The 18,235-nt window shown below is 32.4% G+C and overlaps 1 protein-coding gene across 2 annotated transcripts in view; it reads left to right on the plus strand.

The window, feature by feature from the left end:
• LOC126745303 (protein transport protein Sec31A) overlaps window positions 1-18,235 on the plus strand; it is a 141,919-nt gene that overhangs the window by 111,108 nt on the left and 12,576 nt on the right. The window contains exons 19-20 of one of the 2 annotated variants that reach the window (XM_050453074.1): window positions 3,166-3,225; window positions 12,326-12,638. In XM_050453074.1, the coding sequence (XP_050309031.1) occupies window positions 3,166-3,225; window positions 12,326-12,638 (373 nt within the window). The remainder of the gene's footprint in view (window positions 1-3,165; window positions 3,226-12,325; window positions 12,639-18,235) is intronic. The other variant, XM_050453075.1, reaches the window with a different exon arrangement.

Raw genomic sequence — 18,235 nt, forward strand, 5'->3', positions numbered from 1 at the left:
TATATCACATAATATATACTTCTATGGTGCTGACTTTTTCAAAGGGACAGTATTGATTCAGCGGAAAGAGTTAAAACTACAAGGATGTTCAAATTGTGAATGAGTTGCAGGTTTTTTATAGGTTATAAGATTTTTATTATGAGTATTTAGCCTGTACAATGGTTTTGAGACATTTAACAGTGACCTATATAATACCTAATACCAAATATTATATCATATTAATTTATCCTAAAAAACAAAGCTTGCCTAAGAATAAAGACTATGTACAATAGATTAGATTAGTTTATTAGTAGTAATATACAAACAAGTACTTTTACAAGTCAAATAAAATATGTAGTATGCCGGGCTTTTTCGAAAATCATGTTATTATTTCTTAAGTATTTTAATAATGACTTGAGACATCTAATTCAATTTCTTTGGGGCAAATTTGTTTATTGCAATCTTCGAATTTTAATTTTTTGTTCTTTTTTTTCCATAATTTGGTAACAAGTGATTTAGCTTTTGAAACGGTGGAATCATCAGTGCTTAGGTCCTCAGGATATTATTTTGATTTTACCCTAGAATAATATACATAAAAATATAGTATTACCAAAATTAAAAAGAAAAAATTAAAAAAATTTATTATAATAATCCAATTGATCAATAAAATGTATGTTATTATAAAGAATCTTTGTAATATCAGACATTTGATTAATTGCATTTAATTAAACAAATATAACACAATAAAATACTATATCACTTTTAAATAAGATATATAGAACAGGATGATACATGGCATAAAACTAGTAGTCTATTTTGAGTGTATTTTTACCTTTTCCTTGGCAGAGTCAGGGAATGTGTAGCAGTTAAACAAAAACGGCTTGGATGAGAAATAGTAATTGTTGACCTAGACCCCACGGTTACTGTAGAACTATTAATCTCAGATGCAGTTATTGTTGATGATGAATGATCAGATCTGTAATTATACAAAATTTGGTGTATCAAGAATATTAATCTATTTTAATTATCCATACTTGTCTATATTAGCTTCACTGTTTGTACTATATACCATTTTGGAAGCTAAAGAAGTTTTTGCACTCTTCAGGAAAGCTACCCCTGCAGCTTTGAAGGGTAAATCACTTGGTAAATTAACTGAATTATCAGCTGCTGTGTTTTTAACCAGTGCATCAGAAATCCTAGTAAAAAAATTGTTTTACATACATACCTAATTTAATAAGTATTAGGTATAAATAAAGCTTATATGAGTAACACTAATCCTTTTTTTGACGATGTTTTTATACTAGAAAAATATATTAAAAAAAAATTACCTTTGAGGTAGAGCTGATTTTTTTAATAAAGTCTGGCTACTGATAATATTATCTTATATAAGAAATCACTTCTAAGGATGTGATCTGAACAAACAAATATGTTCTGTTTAATTGTGTTGATTTCCATTAATGAAATCCATTGTTCCCTTTCGGCATATATTAGGCGATCTATGATAAGTATTTGATATTTAATCAAAAAGCAAAAAAAATTACAGTAATGAATTAATATGTGGTGCCAATTACTATATATATTATTGTAAGTTGCAATGTGGTAAAACAAAAAAAAATTATCGACCAAATTTTAGGGAAAGACAAAATTAACTTTATACATAGATATCAATATCTAAATAAATTTCAAAATTCTTTAAAGGCAATAAAAAATTAGTAATTTCATCTATCTACCTAATGTCTATATTAAAAAAAACATAACTATACATAGATAGGTACATGGGTATTAGGTATGCCTTCTTTCTGCCAAAACAACAAAAAAAAAAACATAAAATCCTGTAATAAAACCAGGGACAAAATTCTAGTTTTATATTTTTTATAGCCTATTGATAGATGAATATGTTCAAAAAAATATTTAGATTTAAAAATATAAATATTTTGGTATTTTACGCACACTTTCACATTCAAGTTTTTATTAGGTTTATCTATAAGATCCCCTATTCTACGTTTATGATGATGGTTACCCCATGATGTGATGTTATGAAAGTATCGGTACTTACTTGTGAAAAGATCGGCTTGAATCACCTTTTGATCATGATGCGGCACAAACGGCACAAGTTTTTCCCATCCTAGCAATTTAAAAAAACACTAAAATGTGGCCTTTTCCTTTTGAAACCGAAAATTAAAGAAAATACACGAATCCCGAAAATAAACAAAAAGCCGTTTGACAGATGACACTACGCGTATGGCTCAGGCGCTTAAGCTTCGGTGTTGTCGCTTCAAATTTTTTAGAAGCAGTTTTAGGGATAAGAATGTTAATAATTTTGTTTTTTTTTTTGCTTAAGGATATTATATTTATTCTTAAAATAGGTTAATTATAGTATTTATACTTTTTATTTTAAATTTTCCTATAAAATACAACACAAATAAGTTAAATTAACGTTATAATGGTTGTTAAAATATAGCTAAAAATTTCCTCCGTTGGAAATTTGCGTCGACTTGACAACAGAGAATCGGCAAATATGTTTGTAAACAAAAACACCCCCTCTTGCCCCTGTGCACATGTTGGACTCAAACAAAGTTGTTGTTTACTAATTCTAGCCTTTCAATGTTCTAAGATAATTTGCATAAAATCTTTTTGCAAAAATCGCGAGATATCCAAGAACAAGAGATATCCAAAAACATTACTTCAATTTCTGACAAGTTCCTCACATATCAGAGAGCATATAGTTCATGTGCCAATGAGGAAAAAGTAATTTTAGGTTAGGTTTTTGAAAGTCAATAAGTCTCAACATGCGTCAAAACTTAAATGTCAAAAAAGTGGTGCCGCAAATATACAGTTTCATACAAGAACCAAAAATTGAAACGTCCAATTACAGTAAAAATTTTTACACAAAAATTCTCACAACAAAATATAAACAAAGAACTATATAGAAACCATATAATAGTTTATGATGATGTTTTTGAAAAAAATCAATTTTTTTCTTGACTCTAAAAAGTACGTCCTCTAGAGGCAAAGTTATGAACTTAAAAATTATTTTCAGCAATGTCTTTTAGTCACTTTTAGTAACCGATTTTTTCCGTCCAAAGCTCCCACTATTCATTTTTGAAATATGGTGCTACGCCTTCCTGACAAAACACCCTGTAAATGTCGCTTTAAACATATGATTAATTTCGTTTGAAATATAAGAAAATGGTGGTGGAACGGATAATGTCACCAGTCCATGCCGGAACGAGATTATGGCGAAAGGTAATATTACAATACTTGTGATCCCTATTTTATTTTTGTTTGGTTTGTTGTGTACTGTATTACCGAGAATCATGAAGTTTGAAGGCAAGCTGAACACGTAATGGAGCCTAATCTTGCACTTTCCTAAGCCATGTATTTGGATATTATTATTAAACAATGCCTAACTCATTTAGAAGTGTTCTTTTATATGCAGTGAATTAATATCATGCCTTGCTAATTTGGAATTGAAAAGACTAATACGCCACCTGCTGAAAGCTTTGTACGTCTATTACTTATCTCTATGCGTTAATCCTGCAATGTGTAGCTGTAAGTTTATTATTGAAGGCTCTTTCAAGGATCTTGGAGTCATTATTTCAGTACAATATTCTGAGATTTGTGGACATAGAGCAACCGCATATTCTTTTGTTAAAAATATAACGATTTGACCAAATTTCTCTGATCCGAAAGTTGAGAATAATCGAGATACAGGATGTTAAAGTTTAATTATGTTTTCGTTATTTCTTATAAATTTATACAATAGGGAATATAACAGCACAAAATTTGGGAATAGAAAGTTTTTGGTGTCGAGAAATTCAAATTCAACTTTAATTTATGGGTAAATCCAAGGGCGCGCTCTCGGCGACACTCCGACTGAATATAAACGTGTAAAACCTTTTTGTGTATCAATATTATGTAGAAAAGGTATACCTTTGTCGAGTCGCTCAAAGCAACCGTTTTTGATATAATTGAATTTTCAATGCTTGAATTTTTTTGTTTTGTTCAATTAATAATGACTAGTAGGGAAATAGGGTGTCCGGCATAGTCATGTGTTTTGTATGATATCTTAATTTAATTGTCAAATATGTATTGACTACAATATTCTATTACAAAATAAATAATATTGTTTATTATAATATGATTAAATTGAAGAATTTCGAACAAGAACAAAACGGTAATATCAAGAGCTATGGAAATTAATTTTTTTATCTTACTAGAAATGCTTAAAGTGGTATCCGTTAACTTCAATACATTTACCCGTTTATTGAAAGACTGCCTGATATTAAACAATATGTTGTTGTCTCGAAATAATTCTGCTGCATTCTGATTTTTTTCCGATTGCTCTTCCCGAGTATTGATTGGGTCCCAGTAAACAGCTGATGTATATGGCAAAGTCGAGGGGGTTAAAATCAGGTCTTCGAGACGGCCAATGAATTTGGCTCCCACGATCGATCCGCCGGTTAGGATACCCTTGACCATCCTGGATGAAAATTATGCGTCTCCGTAATTGCAATGGGAGATCTTCCAAAAACTCAATTTGCTTAGTTCTTAAAATATCTAAATAGAGTTCGCTGTTTAAATTCGGTGGTAACTCGTTTGGTTCCAGAAAGTAAATACCAATAATAGCACACCAAACATTTATTTTGAATTTATGCTGGAACCAACGTTCTGTTTTAAAGTGATAGTTTTCGAGATCCCAAGCATGTTTATTTCTGAAACAAAAAACTCCTCTTCTAGTAAAAATCGCTTAATCACTTAACAAAATCTTATTAAAGAAAAATGTTTCGGCAGTTTTTTGGTTGTGGCAGAAACGAGCAAATTCAAGTCTCTTCTGTAGGTCGAGTGGCAGCAAATTTTGAATAGCTGTGAAATGGTAAACACGCAGTGGAAATTCATGGAATAAAGAGAAACTGCATCCATTGTTAAAATTTTTTCCTCTTGCTCGAGTGTGATTCGGCGGCCTCCTAAATTTCATGTAGGACGAAAAGAACCGCTTTCTCCAAGTCTGTCGTACTCGAAGTCATGGTTTGGATAATGCAGGATGTGACACATCCTTGTTCTATTTATTTGCGATAGTTTCGATTAGCTCTGCTTAGTTCTGTATGTTTTTTTGTGAATAATTTACCAATAATTTAAGAATTTTCATAGAAAAAAATTCTAATCGTAAATAACATAAATTTTTTATAAAAATAAAAAAAAAAAATGAAAGATTCAATTATCTCGAAGACAGTCGCTCTGAGCAACTCGACAAAGGAATACCTGTTTAGAGTAATATTATTTGAGAAGCTGAGATATTTATTTTTATTTGGAACACATTTTATAAATAAACCAAAACTAAATAATAACTTTTTTGATAATATGGAATCAAAAATTATTAATACTTAGTAAGCGCACCGTCGTTATCAATTACAGCTTGCAAACGTCCTGGCATACTTAAAATTAAGTTTCTGGTATATTCCTTCGGTTATTTGGTCCCATGCGTCATCTATCTTTAGGCGTAATTCATTCTGATTTCTTCTGGGCCTTAAGTTATTTTTATACATACAGTGAACCACAAAAGTGATGGTACAATAGACAATTTATATATAAATTTTATTTATAATTTTTATATGAAATAAAAATCAATTTTTACTTTTATGTATTTATTTTTTCCAATGCCCAACATCATAACATAAACCTATTTGCATAATATATCTAACACACAATAAACAAAAAAATAAAATAAAATTTTCTATAAAAATTTAATCCACAAAAGTCAAGGTACTCTTAATTTGTGTAAATCAAAATATGCAAGTATCTTTTAAATTTATTGTTATTTTGTTATTTGCTAATAAGAACATTCCTCTAATACTATTCTGGCATTCGTTTTCAGTATTCACTAGAATATTTCTTCCTAACTTTGACTGGTAAATACAGTGATAATCATGGGAAGAACCGAATTAAGTGTCAGTGGAAAATTATTATTAATTTGCATAGAGAGGGAAAATCATACACCAAAATTGCAGAAGTGATTAAAAGAAGCAGGTCCACTATACAAAAAGTAGTAAATCGTTTTCAAAATGAAAACAGAATTGAAAATAAAACGCGAACAGGACGTCCTCGGAAGCTGTCAGAGCGCGAATCCCGGTACATATTAAATGAAATTAAGAAGGACCCAAAGAAAAGTGCCATACAAATATCATCAGAGTTAAGAGAAATGTTTGGAGTATCTGTTCATGAAGAAACTGTTCGCCGGAAACTTAACCAGGGTGGATACAAATCCTGTAGTTCACGTAAGAAGCCCCATGTTAGCGATATTAATAGAAAAAAGAGACTGGAATTCGCTGAAAAGTACAAGTCTATTGAACTTGATTTCTGGGATAAAGTTATCTGGTCAGATGAAAGTAAATTTAACATTTTTGGGTCCGATGGTCGTGTCAAGGTGTGGAGGAAACCCGGTGAAGCTCTTAATCCGAAAAATACAATCAAAACAGTGAAACATGGAGGAGGTGGAGTAATGGTTTGGGGTTGCATGGCAACTTCAGGTGTAGGAAATATTGTTTTTATCGACGAAACAATGGATCAAAAAGTATACTTAAATATTTTAAAAGAAAATTTACGTGCCAGTGCTGAAAAATTAGGGTTGCATGAGAACTATTACTTTCAACAGGATAACGACCCTAAGCACAAAGCTTATACAGTACGTCAGTGGTTGGTTTTTAATACTCCCCATCTGCTGGAAACTCCTCCCCAAAGTCCCGATCTTAATCCTATAGAACATTTATGGGATGTTTTGGGGAGAAAAATTCGGCAACATGTGATTCATAATAAATCAGACTTAAAACAGGTAATTTTAGAAGAGTGGCCAAAAATATCCAACGATGTGACGAAAAAACTAGTTCATTCAATGCCAAATCGCTTAAAAGAGGTTATTAAACTGAAGGGTTTTCCCACGCGTTATTGATAGAACTTTATTAGCCCATAGTCTGAAATGTACCTTGACTTTTGTGGATTAAATTTTTGTAAGAAATTTTATTTTATTTTTTTATTTATTGTATGTTAGATATATTATGGAAATAGGTTTATGTTATGATGTAGGGCATTAGAAAAAATAAATACATAAAAGTAAAAATTGATTTTTATTTCATAAAAAAATTATAAATAAAATTTGTATTGTAATTCTCTATTGTACCATGACTTTTCTGGGCCACTGTATATTTTGCCATTTTACCCCAAATGTTGCACAGCAACTTTTCCGAATTTCTTATCCTACTACGAGCTGTATTAGCAGAACCAGGAAAATGCGTGTCTTCTTTCGCCTTTATTGCTGTTTCAAACGGATTGTTTCTTAGAAAGCCAACTAACTATCTATCTTGAATGTCGTTTGAAATTTTTGGTCGACCAGAATCTGGATTTCTTACAATAGCTCCATATTCTGCAATTTTTGCCTTAGCTAAGGAAACTATTTTTGCTAATGCCCAATTCTTCTGCGATTCTTCGTATAGGAACTCCATCCATCAGACGAGTGTATATTAGCGCTTTTTGTTGAGGAGATAATGCAGGTCTGCATTATCTTTGAAAGAACGATTTTGTTGACGCGGCTGTCACAAAATTAAATAACTTTGACAACATCAAAATATATTATTCTAATAGACCAAGAGATTTAGGAGATTTTGCTGTCCCAGTTTTTTTTCGGCACGATAGTACACAAACCATTGAATTCTAATTTGTCTCCCTCAAAAACTTACCAAATTTTATGCTGGTATGCTACTTATAGAAGGACTTATCCATAATGAAAATAAAAATCTAACTTTAACACACTGTATCTTGGTTATTAACGGTTTTCGGACTAGAAGAATTTGGTCAAATCATATTTTTTTGTATCAAAGAATATACTGTTGTGCTGTGTCTAGTATTTGTGTATACAGTGCGGCTCTTAACTGTCTCCCCCCTTTTATTTTTTGAATGCATTTATATAAAAATATTTTAAATTTGGCACACATCATTAGCAACCTAAATACTACTTTTCTGATTCCTTGCTCATTTTGCAATACTTCAAAATGGCGTCCCGCCGTTTTTCTCATTTTTATTTTCTTTACGACACCTGATTTTTTTTGTTTTTTGACATTGACAAAAAATACAAACAATAACACACCTAAAAACAAATTATACCTGAACAGGTGTAGTGACGCAAATAAAAGAAAAAGGCGAAAAATAAAATTTTGAAAGGTTGCCATTTTGCTATAAGTAATGACTTAATACTCTAGGACCACAAAGTATTCAGTGGGAACTTTCAAACGGTGTATCACATGTATCACTTTCCTTTCTATTTAATTTAGTTTTTCAAAATGGCGTCCGGCCGCTATTTTGAAGTTTCCTTAAAATGAGGTAGAGACCAAAAGGCAGTATTAGGTTGTTAATGATGTGTGCCAAATTTCAAATTTTTATATAAACGCATTCAAAAGAGGGGGCGACAATTAAGAGCCGCACTATATAGTGTTGCTTTGGTGCAGACGTTATCATAGCTGTAGAAAGATTTAATTAAGTCGGTCCTATGTTCAACACTTTTTGTGGCCAGAAAGCGTTTAGAAACACACAAACAATAACAACACAAGTTCTTAAGTTGTATATGTCCTTGCATAATTATGAAACCTTCTCGAATTAAGGCTATATAGGGCTGAGTATGAGAGATGTTTTGCTCGCCATTTAGATAAATAAGAAACAATTCACTTCGCAAAATCCAAAACAATTGTCGTGTCATTTAAGAAATAGTCCTATGGTTGAAACCTTTGGTGTGGTGTGACACTTAAATTATGAGACAATTTTATCACTAACCAAAACTTTTTATTTTTACTCTCGACACGTGTTTCGCTAATGATATTAGCGTCTAAAACTGTTTAAACCTTCTAACTTAAGTTTTAATCTTCTTCCGAAGAAGGTTTTTGATTAGTATTGGTTAGTGGTTTTTGGTTATGCTAAAAGTTTTGATTAGTGATAACTTTCGTAATTAAAGAGATAGTCCGACATCTAGTGTTTTGTCTAACAGTATGGTTTTGGAATTAGTTACTGCTTGCTGACTGGCCAACTGGCTTTAACAGATATTAATGTACGAGTATTATGATTTTTTATTTTTAAAGCAATTTTAAGCGTCGCAATTAATTTAATGTTTCTACCTGGAGTGTAGCAGGTTTGTTATGGCTCCAACACCGAAGAAAAAAAGTTTATTATAGTGCCTTGACAAATAAGTTTTAAAAGATTTTTTTATATCTATGACACATTAATCCTTAAGCTTCTTATAAAAAATTCGATGACATTTGTATTAATTCTCAGTTCACTTTTTGGTGGTTCCGATGATGGCTTAAGGGCCAATAGCGATCTGCCTGCATTGAAGAATATTGCTCTAAATACAAAAATATTCGTTCATTTCTAAATTTCTCAGAGCAACACAGCTATCTCTCATCTTCTAAATGTTCGAATGTTTTGGGATTTGTTATTTGGAATTCTAATTATAGTTGATGCTACTTGTTTAATTCATTGGTCAGGCCTAATCTTCAGTACTCTACAGTCTTTTCGGCTTAGTATCAGGTTTAAACGGACATGAATATATCCAAAACAGTTCTTTCATTTCATGGCATTTAAACTAAATATACGTTACGAGACCTACCATAAATTTGGTTAGCTCCTAATGCTGCAATTTCATACTCTTTTACATAGGGAGTTGATCTATGCTTTATCTACAAAGTTCTTAATAGCTCAATATAATGTCCTCGCTTATTATCTAAAATAGGCATTATTAATATTCTCTGTCGACCATAATCTCCGTCTTTTCCATATTTCTTTTCACCCAACAAACTACGGCAATACTCGCCAGTTTATAAGTCTCTGAAACCAGTAAACAACCTGGATATTAACATATTTGGATGCACATTATCTGGGTTTAAAAGATTACCAGTTAACTTTATATTTTATAATAGTATATCTAGTTTATCAGAGGTGTCCGCACGGGATTTTTAATTAAATATTCTTGAAGAATAAATAGTAGGCCAGTGTTTTTTCTAAAAACAAAACCTATTCCTGAAATCCTCGTTCAGTTTAGAGCAAATTTGATTCCCTGCCTTTTTTTCCATGAAATCCATTCATTAATCAGTTTCAGCCTTTCGAGACCGAACCCTGTGTTTTCTAGATAGCCTTTCAGGATCTCATGCATGCCTACGAATATCGGCTTCAGTTAGAATTTCCTTTCAGAAGTTTGTCAAAAAATTTTGTCAAAAAATTCTTTAAATAAAGAAGCTCTTCAGGCTTAGTCTTAAGACGTCAAACCAAGATGACTTATTGCCATTTCCAAGTTCTTTTGCCTCTGTCCAGAAATTCATCAAGGTCCTTATCTGTACTTCTGATTCATGCGAGGACCTCAGAATAATCCTAATCCTTGAGATAAAGATATTGCACTGGCTTTTCCTTAACATTCTTTGACCTCTCCAAACTTTCAAATTAATACGCAAAATTCCGGTGATCTATTATGAGTCTTATGTAAGGTATCACATTTTGGTCATAAGAGTACTTAACGTTTAATTTTCTTTATTTTGCAATTGATTTAGGCATTTGAATAGAGCTGAAGATTCCAACATGTTTAAGATATTCGGTAAATCATCTGACTTTGTTAAAATTATAATAATGGTCTTTAACCGTCGAGTATTTAACAGTTTTTGCTTTGGCGCACTCCTCCACTGGATGGAATTCATCAATGAATCAATCGTTTTTGACAGTGAATTATAAGTTTTTGTCTCAGGATCATGGATAAAAACATGAATCAGGATCATTTCGATGTAGACTGACATAGAACCTAAAGAAGGATGTTTTTTTACTCGAAAATCTCACATTGTACAAAAAAAAAGCAGGGAATTATAAATTTGTTCCAAAATGAATGAGAATTTTAGAAATAATTTTTGTTCTTGGAATAAGCAGTGGCGTAACATTTTTAATTAAGAATCTTCAATTCAAAAATCACATACCACTGATATAAACATAAATGAGGGCGTGTTCGAAAAAACGCTGGCACACGTCAATTAATATTTCTGGTTGCACATTTTTTTCAACAAAAATTTTGTATACAGGATGTGTCATACTAACCAAATACCGTGCTCAATACCAATTTCTTACAAAATTTTAGGTATTGGAGCCCGAATAATCCGATTGGATGAGAGAAAATCGTATACAGCATCTACAAAATTAAATGTTTGGGTAGGGATTTAAGATAATAAAATGATTGGACCTTTTTTTTCGATCAAATTCTTACCGGAGACCGATATTTAGAATTTCTTCAAAATGACTTAAATTTAAGTCTCACAATTTCGTTTCCAAATCCAAATCAGCTTAATATGCCAAATAAATATATTTGGTTTCATCAGGATGGTGCCCCACCCCACTTTGCTCGTCAAGCACGCGAATATTTGAATGCGGTATTTCCTGGACAGTGGTTGGTAGGATAAGTCCTACGGAATGGCCTGCAAAATCCCCAGATCTCACGAAACCACGAAATTTAGATGATTTAAAATTAGTCAAATTATGAAAATACTCTTATTCTCTCAATGTTTTGGATGAGTTTTTAAATGTCATTTCGCATCTTGAACACTTAATAAAATAATTAAAATATTTAATTCGTTGATTTTCTTTTATAATTTTACATGCATAATATAAAAAAAAAATGAAATTCGTTTTTTTCTATTTTTAGTAGAATACATTTTAGAGGCTTTTAAATTCATAAAAACAGCAATTTTCAAAACCGCGTATCTTAGAAACAGTTAAATAAAAGTATGGCATGTAATACATCAAAGTGTTTTATAATTTTGTGTAGAATCCAAAAATGTAATCACATACAAGGTGTTCCATTTAAAATAAGAATTAATATTGATCACGACTACATGAGACGTATACAAAATGTTTCTTGAAGAAAATGCGCAACCAAAAATATTAATCGACGTGTGCGAGCATTTTTTCGAACACTCCCTCATTTATTTTTTAGTGGATTTGGTCTATATTTTTGGCGTTCCCTGTATATAAACAAAATAAAGACTTATTCGGAACACAGAATGCGCTGATAAAATTTGGACACTGTAATTCAGAACACTCGGTACATTTGTAAGTAAAACCTCTTTCTTTAATAAATTAAATATTTGGAATTATTGCTTATGAACATATTTTTCTAAATAATATGTAACGCAACTTTGCAATTATAAAGAGTTTCGTATGAACCTTTGGATTAGGTGAATTGATAATGTGCGTGAATTGATAACGATCCAGTTCATTTTCTACTATCAGAAATTATCCCTAAATGACAAATTTTTTTATCATATTGCATTTTCAGCCAAAACCAGATCTCGTCGCATCAGAACCCATCACCCATCCAATATATGGATCCGCTCCGGTTCAAACTCAACCTGCAAGTAATGGATACGGATATGGAGACGCTCCATTTCAACCACCTCCGATGCAACCCTATGGCGCGCCAGCCCCAAATACTTTTAATCCTCCTCCGAGTGGAGGTCTGCCTCCTTCCCAGAGCGCATATACTCCCCAAACAGTACCGTTTGTGCCTTCTGGTGGCGATCAAGGTTTCAATCCGGGTCTGCCACCCTCTGGTGGGTTCAATACCAGTCATTTTAATCAAAATGCAATAGGTAAGTTTGAAAATGTAGTAGTGCCGGTATGAAATTTTTAAATAATACCGATTTATATCTATCTATTCCTATAAAAGCGTTCGGGGAATGATCAACAGAATTCATAATAACAAATGGCAAAACAATACTTGTCAACTCAAATTAAGGATTAAAACCGGGTTAAAAAATGTACACGTTGCTAGGGCTGAAAATGACATAAGCAATTTTTATTGGTACTTTCTCTGTGATTGCCGGGGCATAGGTATAATGGAAAATATATGGCTGATAGAGATATATCGCTCCATTTATAGAAGAACGTTATAAATCAAAAAATTGGACTGTAATTTTACATTACAGTGCAAACTGCCAAGAAAGATCTTTAGACACGAGACAAAAATTAATAAATTAGGGAGTCATCAAATAGTATAAATTATCCAATATGACCATTCCAAAATAGAAATTGCTTACACATTCCTTTTATCTGGTTTCACCTGGTAACCCAATGCGCAGATTCAAGGATAGAAGCTGACCAAGGTCCAATCAATAACGTCATGAAAAGACAAGGAATCCTGATAAAACCTTAATTCATGATGGCAAATGGGAACAGCACCTGAGATGGCTCTGGATGGTCTTGGTATGGCCCTTAAAACTAAAATCTCACTTAAGACTTGGTTTAGGACCCGGCATAAGACCCTAAAATTAACAGGAGAAACCTTAAAAATGGCGACCTTAAAAACCATGAGAAAACGTTTAAAGAATAAAAACAAGCTTACCTCAAGATCGATGGTCTTTTATAAAGTGTATCAAAGTAATCTTTTACATTACCTGGCTAGTGTCGCCATGAGGTAACTATGAGGTCGAATCCCAACCTCGAGCAAATTAACTTATTAACCTGAAGATCACACCATTTGGAAAGAAAACCAAAACGCAATTTCTGGGTACCTCGTCGATGAATAATCCCACGCAGGCCCAGTTTTACAAGAATTGACAATACAACGTTGCCTTGCTTAGCTTTAAGTTGCAGCGAGTGCAACTTGTTGTGGAAATCAATCTAATCCCAAAAGACAAAATATTCAAATTACAGGAAAAAATGGCAACAACAGCCCGGTATCGGTATCGGAAAATGTCAATACGTAAAAGAACAGCTAGCGTCATCTAGCAGTTCTTATTTTTACAATGGCATTAACCAGATACTAGATGTCGCGATCAGTACTATTCATAAAATATTAAATTATTACATAAATACAAGTACAATACTTGTCAATAAAAGTAACTAAAAAAATAAAAACGCTACAACTTTATGATGTAACTTATTATTTACTTGGAAGATCATTACAATTTGTACATCTCAAGATTGTCGACAGATGGCACTAGTGTCGTTTTCCACCTCACCAAATTAACTAATCGGTTATGCGCAAGAAAGACACTTCTGACTTAATTCGCAAGGGAGATTGTTTTTCTGGCGTGATTTTTATGGAAAAAGGTAATAATACAAAAGGTGTCGACTAATATACAGTCGCTGTGGTTGATTTACAAGCTATTCTGGGACACAAATTTAGACGAATGTTTCGTTATGTCTGGAATGAGACGAATGGCAATCGAGGAGCAAATGGATAGGATCTTGCTTGCTGAGCTATATAGAACATACATCAAAAACTAGGCTATCTGAATATGACCAGCAAAGAAAAAACAAGTACATAATTTTAAATTGATTTACATAACCAGAATACAAAACCAGCCTAAAAATTTATCTGGCTACGGCCCCGTAATCCTCAAAATCAGTGGGATAGAGAAAGATACACAATCATTTGCACAGCCTAAAGTAGGAATCGCCAGAACGCAGGTGTTTTATCTTTGTTTAATAGACTGGCTAAAAAGAGGTGAGAAGTCTGTGACTGCTATGAGTATTTAAAATGTTTTGTAAGATGCTTGTATTTTAGTCCGTGGTCAATTTTTTGATATTATTTATTTGTGATATTATTTTCTTTCTAAAAATGGACATTTTCGACAGAAAAATAAAAATTAGTGTAAAACACGGGGTTTTACGTATATTTAAAAGGATTTCATAGATAAATTATATACAATTTTGCCGTTTAAACATGTATATCATGCGACAATAAATACGACATAAGCGCACGGACTATTTAGTGCGGCATCTGCGACACATCAAAGATTCTAATAGATCTCTGAACTGTACTTTACAGAATAAGATGCTGATCCTTAAGGGCGTTAATCCTTAGGTAATATTAAGAAAAAAAGTTCAAATAAAGCTACAGTCATGGACAAAAGTATGGAAAGATTTTCTTTTTGCCTATATCTTTAATAATTGTTCATCAATAACAGATTTTGTGTTAAAGTATAAACCAACACTACTGCATAAATGAATTATTCGATAAATAAAAATACAGTTAAAACAATGGGACCTTATGAAACATAAAAAACTGTGTGGACAAATGTATAGAAAGACTACAAAAATGTTTAAATTTACATAAATTAAAAGTGCAAAATGTATTATTTTGTCGAAAAAGTATTTGTCTTAATGACTTCCCTACATCTTCTTGACATTGACTTTATAAGACACACTTCAACTGGAATGTTCTTCCACTCATCTTGTAATATCCCATAAATGATTTTCAGTATGTACTATTTTTTCCCTAATTTTTCACTCCAAGTGTTCCCAAAGATCCAATCTGATTTAGGTCCGTCCATTGCGAAGGCCACTTCACGTATTCAAGGTTTTTTTCTAAAAATCAATTTTATACCAATCAGGATGAATGTTCATTATCTTGTTGATATCTCCACAAGAGTCATTTCTTCTTCAGGTAACATCGTATGCTGTAATATGTCGCGGTACATAAATCGATCCATTTTTGCAGTTATTTTTACCATCGGACCTATCCCATACCTTGAGAAGCATCCTCAGACCATAATACTACTGCCCTCATGCTTTACAGCAGCTTTTTAGTAGTTCATGTCGAATTTTTTCCTACAGGCCTTCGAACAAATAACTTTGCATATGAACCAAATACTTTAAATTTACTTTCATCACTCCAAAGAACTCCCAGTCTTGAGGTGTCTAATTTAAATGCCTTTGAGCAAACTGAAGTCTTGCCCTGCGATTTTTTTTGACAGTACTAGTTTTTTGATAGCAACTCTTCCAAACAATCCAACTTCACAAAGGCGCCTTCTCATATCTTGAGCCATTATACTTGTGTTTTCTCGAATTTATGCACAAATTTGGGAGTTTAATGACTTATGCGGGTTAGCGATCGAAATCTTTTTAATGCATTTTTCGACACACGGGGTAGCTTTTCTAGGGCGACCTGATTTTGGCGGATTATTAATATTCCCAAATAACCAAAACTTCTTCAACATTTTTAAAACAACACCTTTACTTAAACCCAAATTTTTTGCTATAATTCACTGCTTTACACCTTGTCTTTGGATACAGTGGTTGGATACAATAGTAGCAGAAAAACTGTACCAATTATTCTATATGCACATCAGTCATTATCTTTCCATGCATATGTCCAAGTCGTAAACAAAAAGGCAGATAAGAAAGGAATGTCTATTAAACTTTAGCAAGACCTTAGCAAGTATATAAAATAAACGTAGTATATTTTTGTTAAATACAAGGTGTGCTGACAAGGTGATTGAATTAAAAATATTTCCATACTTTTGTCCATGACTGTATGTCCTAAACCTTTAACTTTTGAGCTACAGCAAGAGTGTCGCAAGTTTTCACCCTTAGAACCAAATTTAGGAGACCCTGTATGACATTTTTTTAAACTATTGAATATTAAAGTACCGTGAGACTTCTAGAATTAGAGTTGTTATATCGTTATGGTAAAATAATGTACATATGGTATATTTATGTGTTTACATAAGCTTATAAAATAATAAAAATATTCTTTTTTTTCCGCGTTAATCACATGTCCGGCGAAAAAAGGTCAAGAATTTGCCCCGAAAATAAATAAAGATTATAAAAATAGTTTTTATTTTATGGAAAAGCAGTGGGGTGCATAATATTTTCTTAGTCTTCGTTCCTGTACGGACGCTACTGGTTAAACTTTTAAAAAATCTCCTACATTAAGAAATGGCTGTTGATACTCGGGGGTGTGTACTAAATTTTATAAACATACCTACGAAGTTAATATAGTTACGATAAAGAAACGATTCTTTTATTAATATTTTAACACCCTGTAGCTCAAAAGTTAAAGCTGGTTTTGGCAGGGACAAGAGGTCATAAACGTAGAATAATAAAAGCTTGTTAAGAAATCTTTAATAATAATAAAATATTTATCATGTAAATATTTTTTAATGACGTCACTGGTAAAGATTACTTGTATCCGTGAAACCAACAATGCGATCGAGCGGTGTTGAGATGTTGTTGCCTTTTTTTCTAATATACGTTATTCAATTAACTTTGAATGTTGACTTCTTCATAGAGTATCTTATCATATTTTATGAAAAAACAAAGAGGAATAGTTCTGCGCCTGTCAAAATAAGTGACAAATTTTTATATTATAAATTGTTTTTTTGCCATTTCTATATAAGCATGTGACATCATTGCACCAAAAATGTTGCAAGAAAACAAAAATTGCCCATAGTTCCACGGCAATGCTAATTCTAGCTTTTCAATGTTCTACGATGGTATCTTTATACTTTATTTATTTAGAATAAATTGTTAATTTAGAAGGTTTTCTATTTATGACTTTATTGGATAAAATAATTTTTACGCAATCTACAAAAGTGTGTCTATTTTTCTTATTGATAATAGAATGCGATCATCATATTCAATGCATGAATAGAGAAAAAAAGGGAGTAAAAAAAATAGAGCAAAAAACCCTGTATCTTCCTTAATTTTGATTTTTCGAGAAAATTGTATAGGAGTTTGTTTTTTTCATGTAGAATCGCCCACCGAATCCTGGTGCGTAATTTCCGGACACCATGTATACATACAAAAAATACATACGTTGTAGACTCCACAAAACATTAAGCATAAAACTCTTCAAGATTGTTCTAAGCTCTCTAATGGTGAATGACAGGTCATTTAAAGTGAAAAATTGAATCCCTTTATACAGATATAAGAGCGGATCTGGTAATTGGTAGTTGCAGATTGCCCCTCTGTCGTGTCACACGCCTGGGGTCGTCTGCCATATACTTATGCCGATTCTTGAATATGGTGCTAGCAACTTCCGATATACACACACAGGTGACTGTTAGAATGTTTTCTCGAACAACTAAAGGGCGGCAGGAATTTCGAGGTTTTGCAAATATACTTGAGTACTCTACTCTTTTACATTACAATGAGCGACTGAATAAGAATTGCTAACATTGGCCCAATTAGAAATACTGAAGCAAAGACGAGACTCGACAAGGGCAAAATACACAGTCCTACCCATATAGGGACCAAGCTCTTCAGTTGCGACCCTAACCGCAAAGCAACCAGATGATATTTTACTGGCAAGATCAAATATATAATTAATAAATTTAAGGTTGTTATCAAGGATGAGACCAAGAAATCTGCTGCTTAAGTGTTCAGCAACTTGATTACCGCTAATGGACACATCTTCGATCTTACCCCTAAACCTCAGGATTTTGGTCTTATTGAAGTT

The sequence above is a fragment of the Anthonomus grandis genome, chromosome 15 (assembly GCF_022605725.1).
Source record: "Anthonomus grandis grandis chromosome 15, icAntGran1.3, whole genome shotgun sequence".
Classification (NCBI taxonomy): domain Eukaryota; kingdom Metazoa; phylum Arthropoda; class Insecta; order Coleoptera; family Curculionidae; genus Anthonomus; species Anthonomus grandis.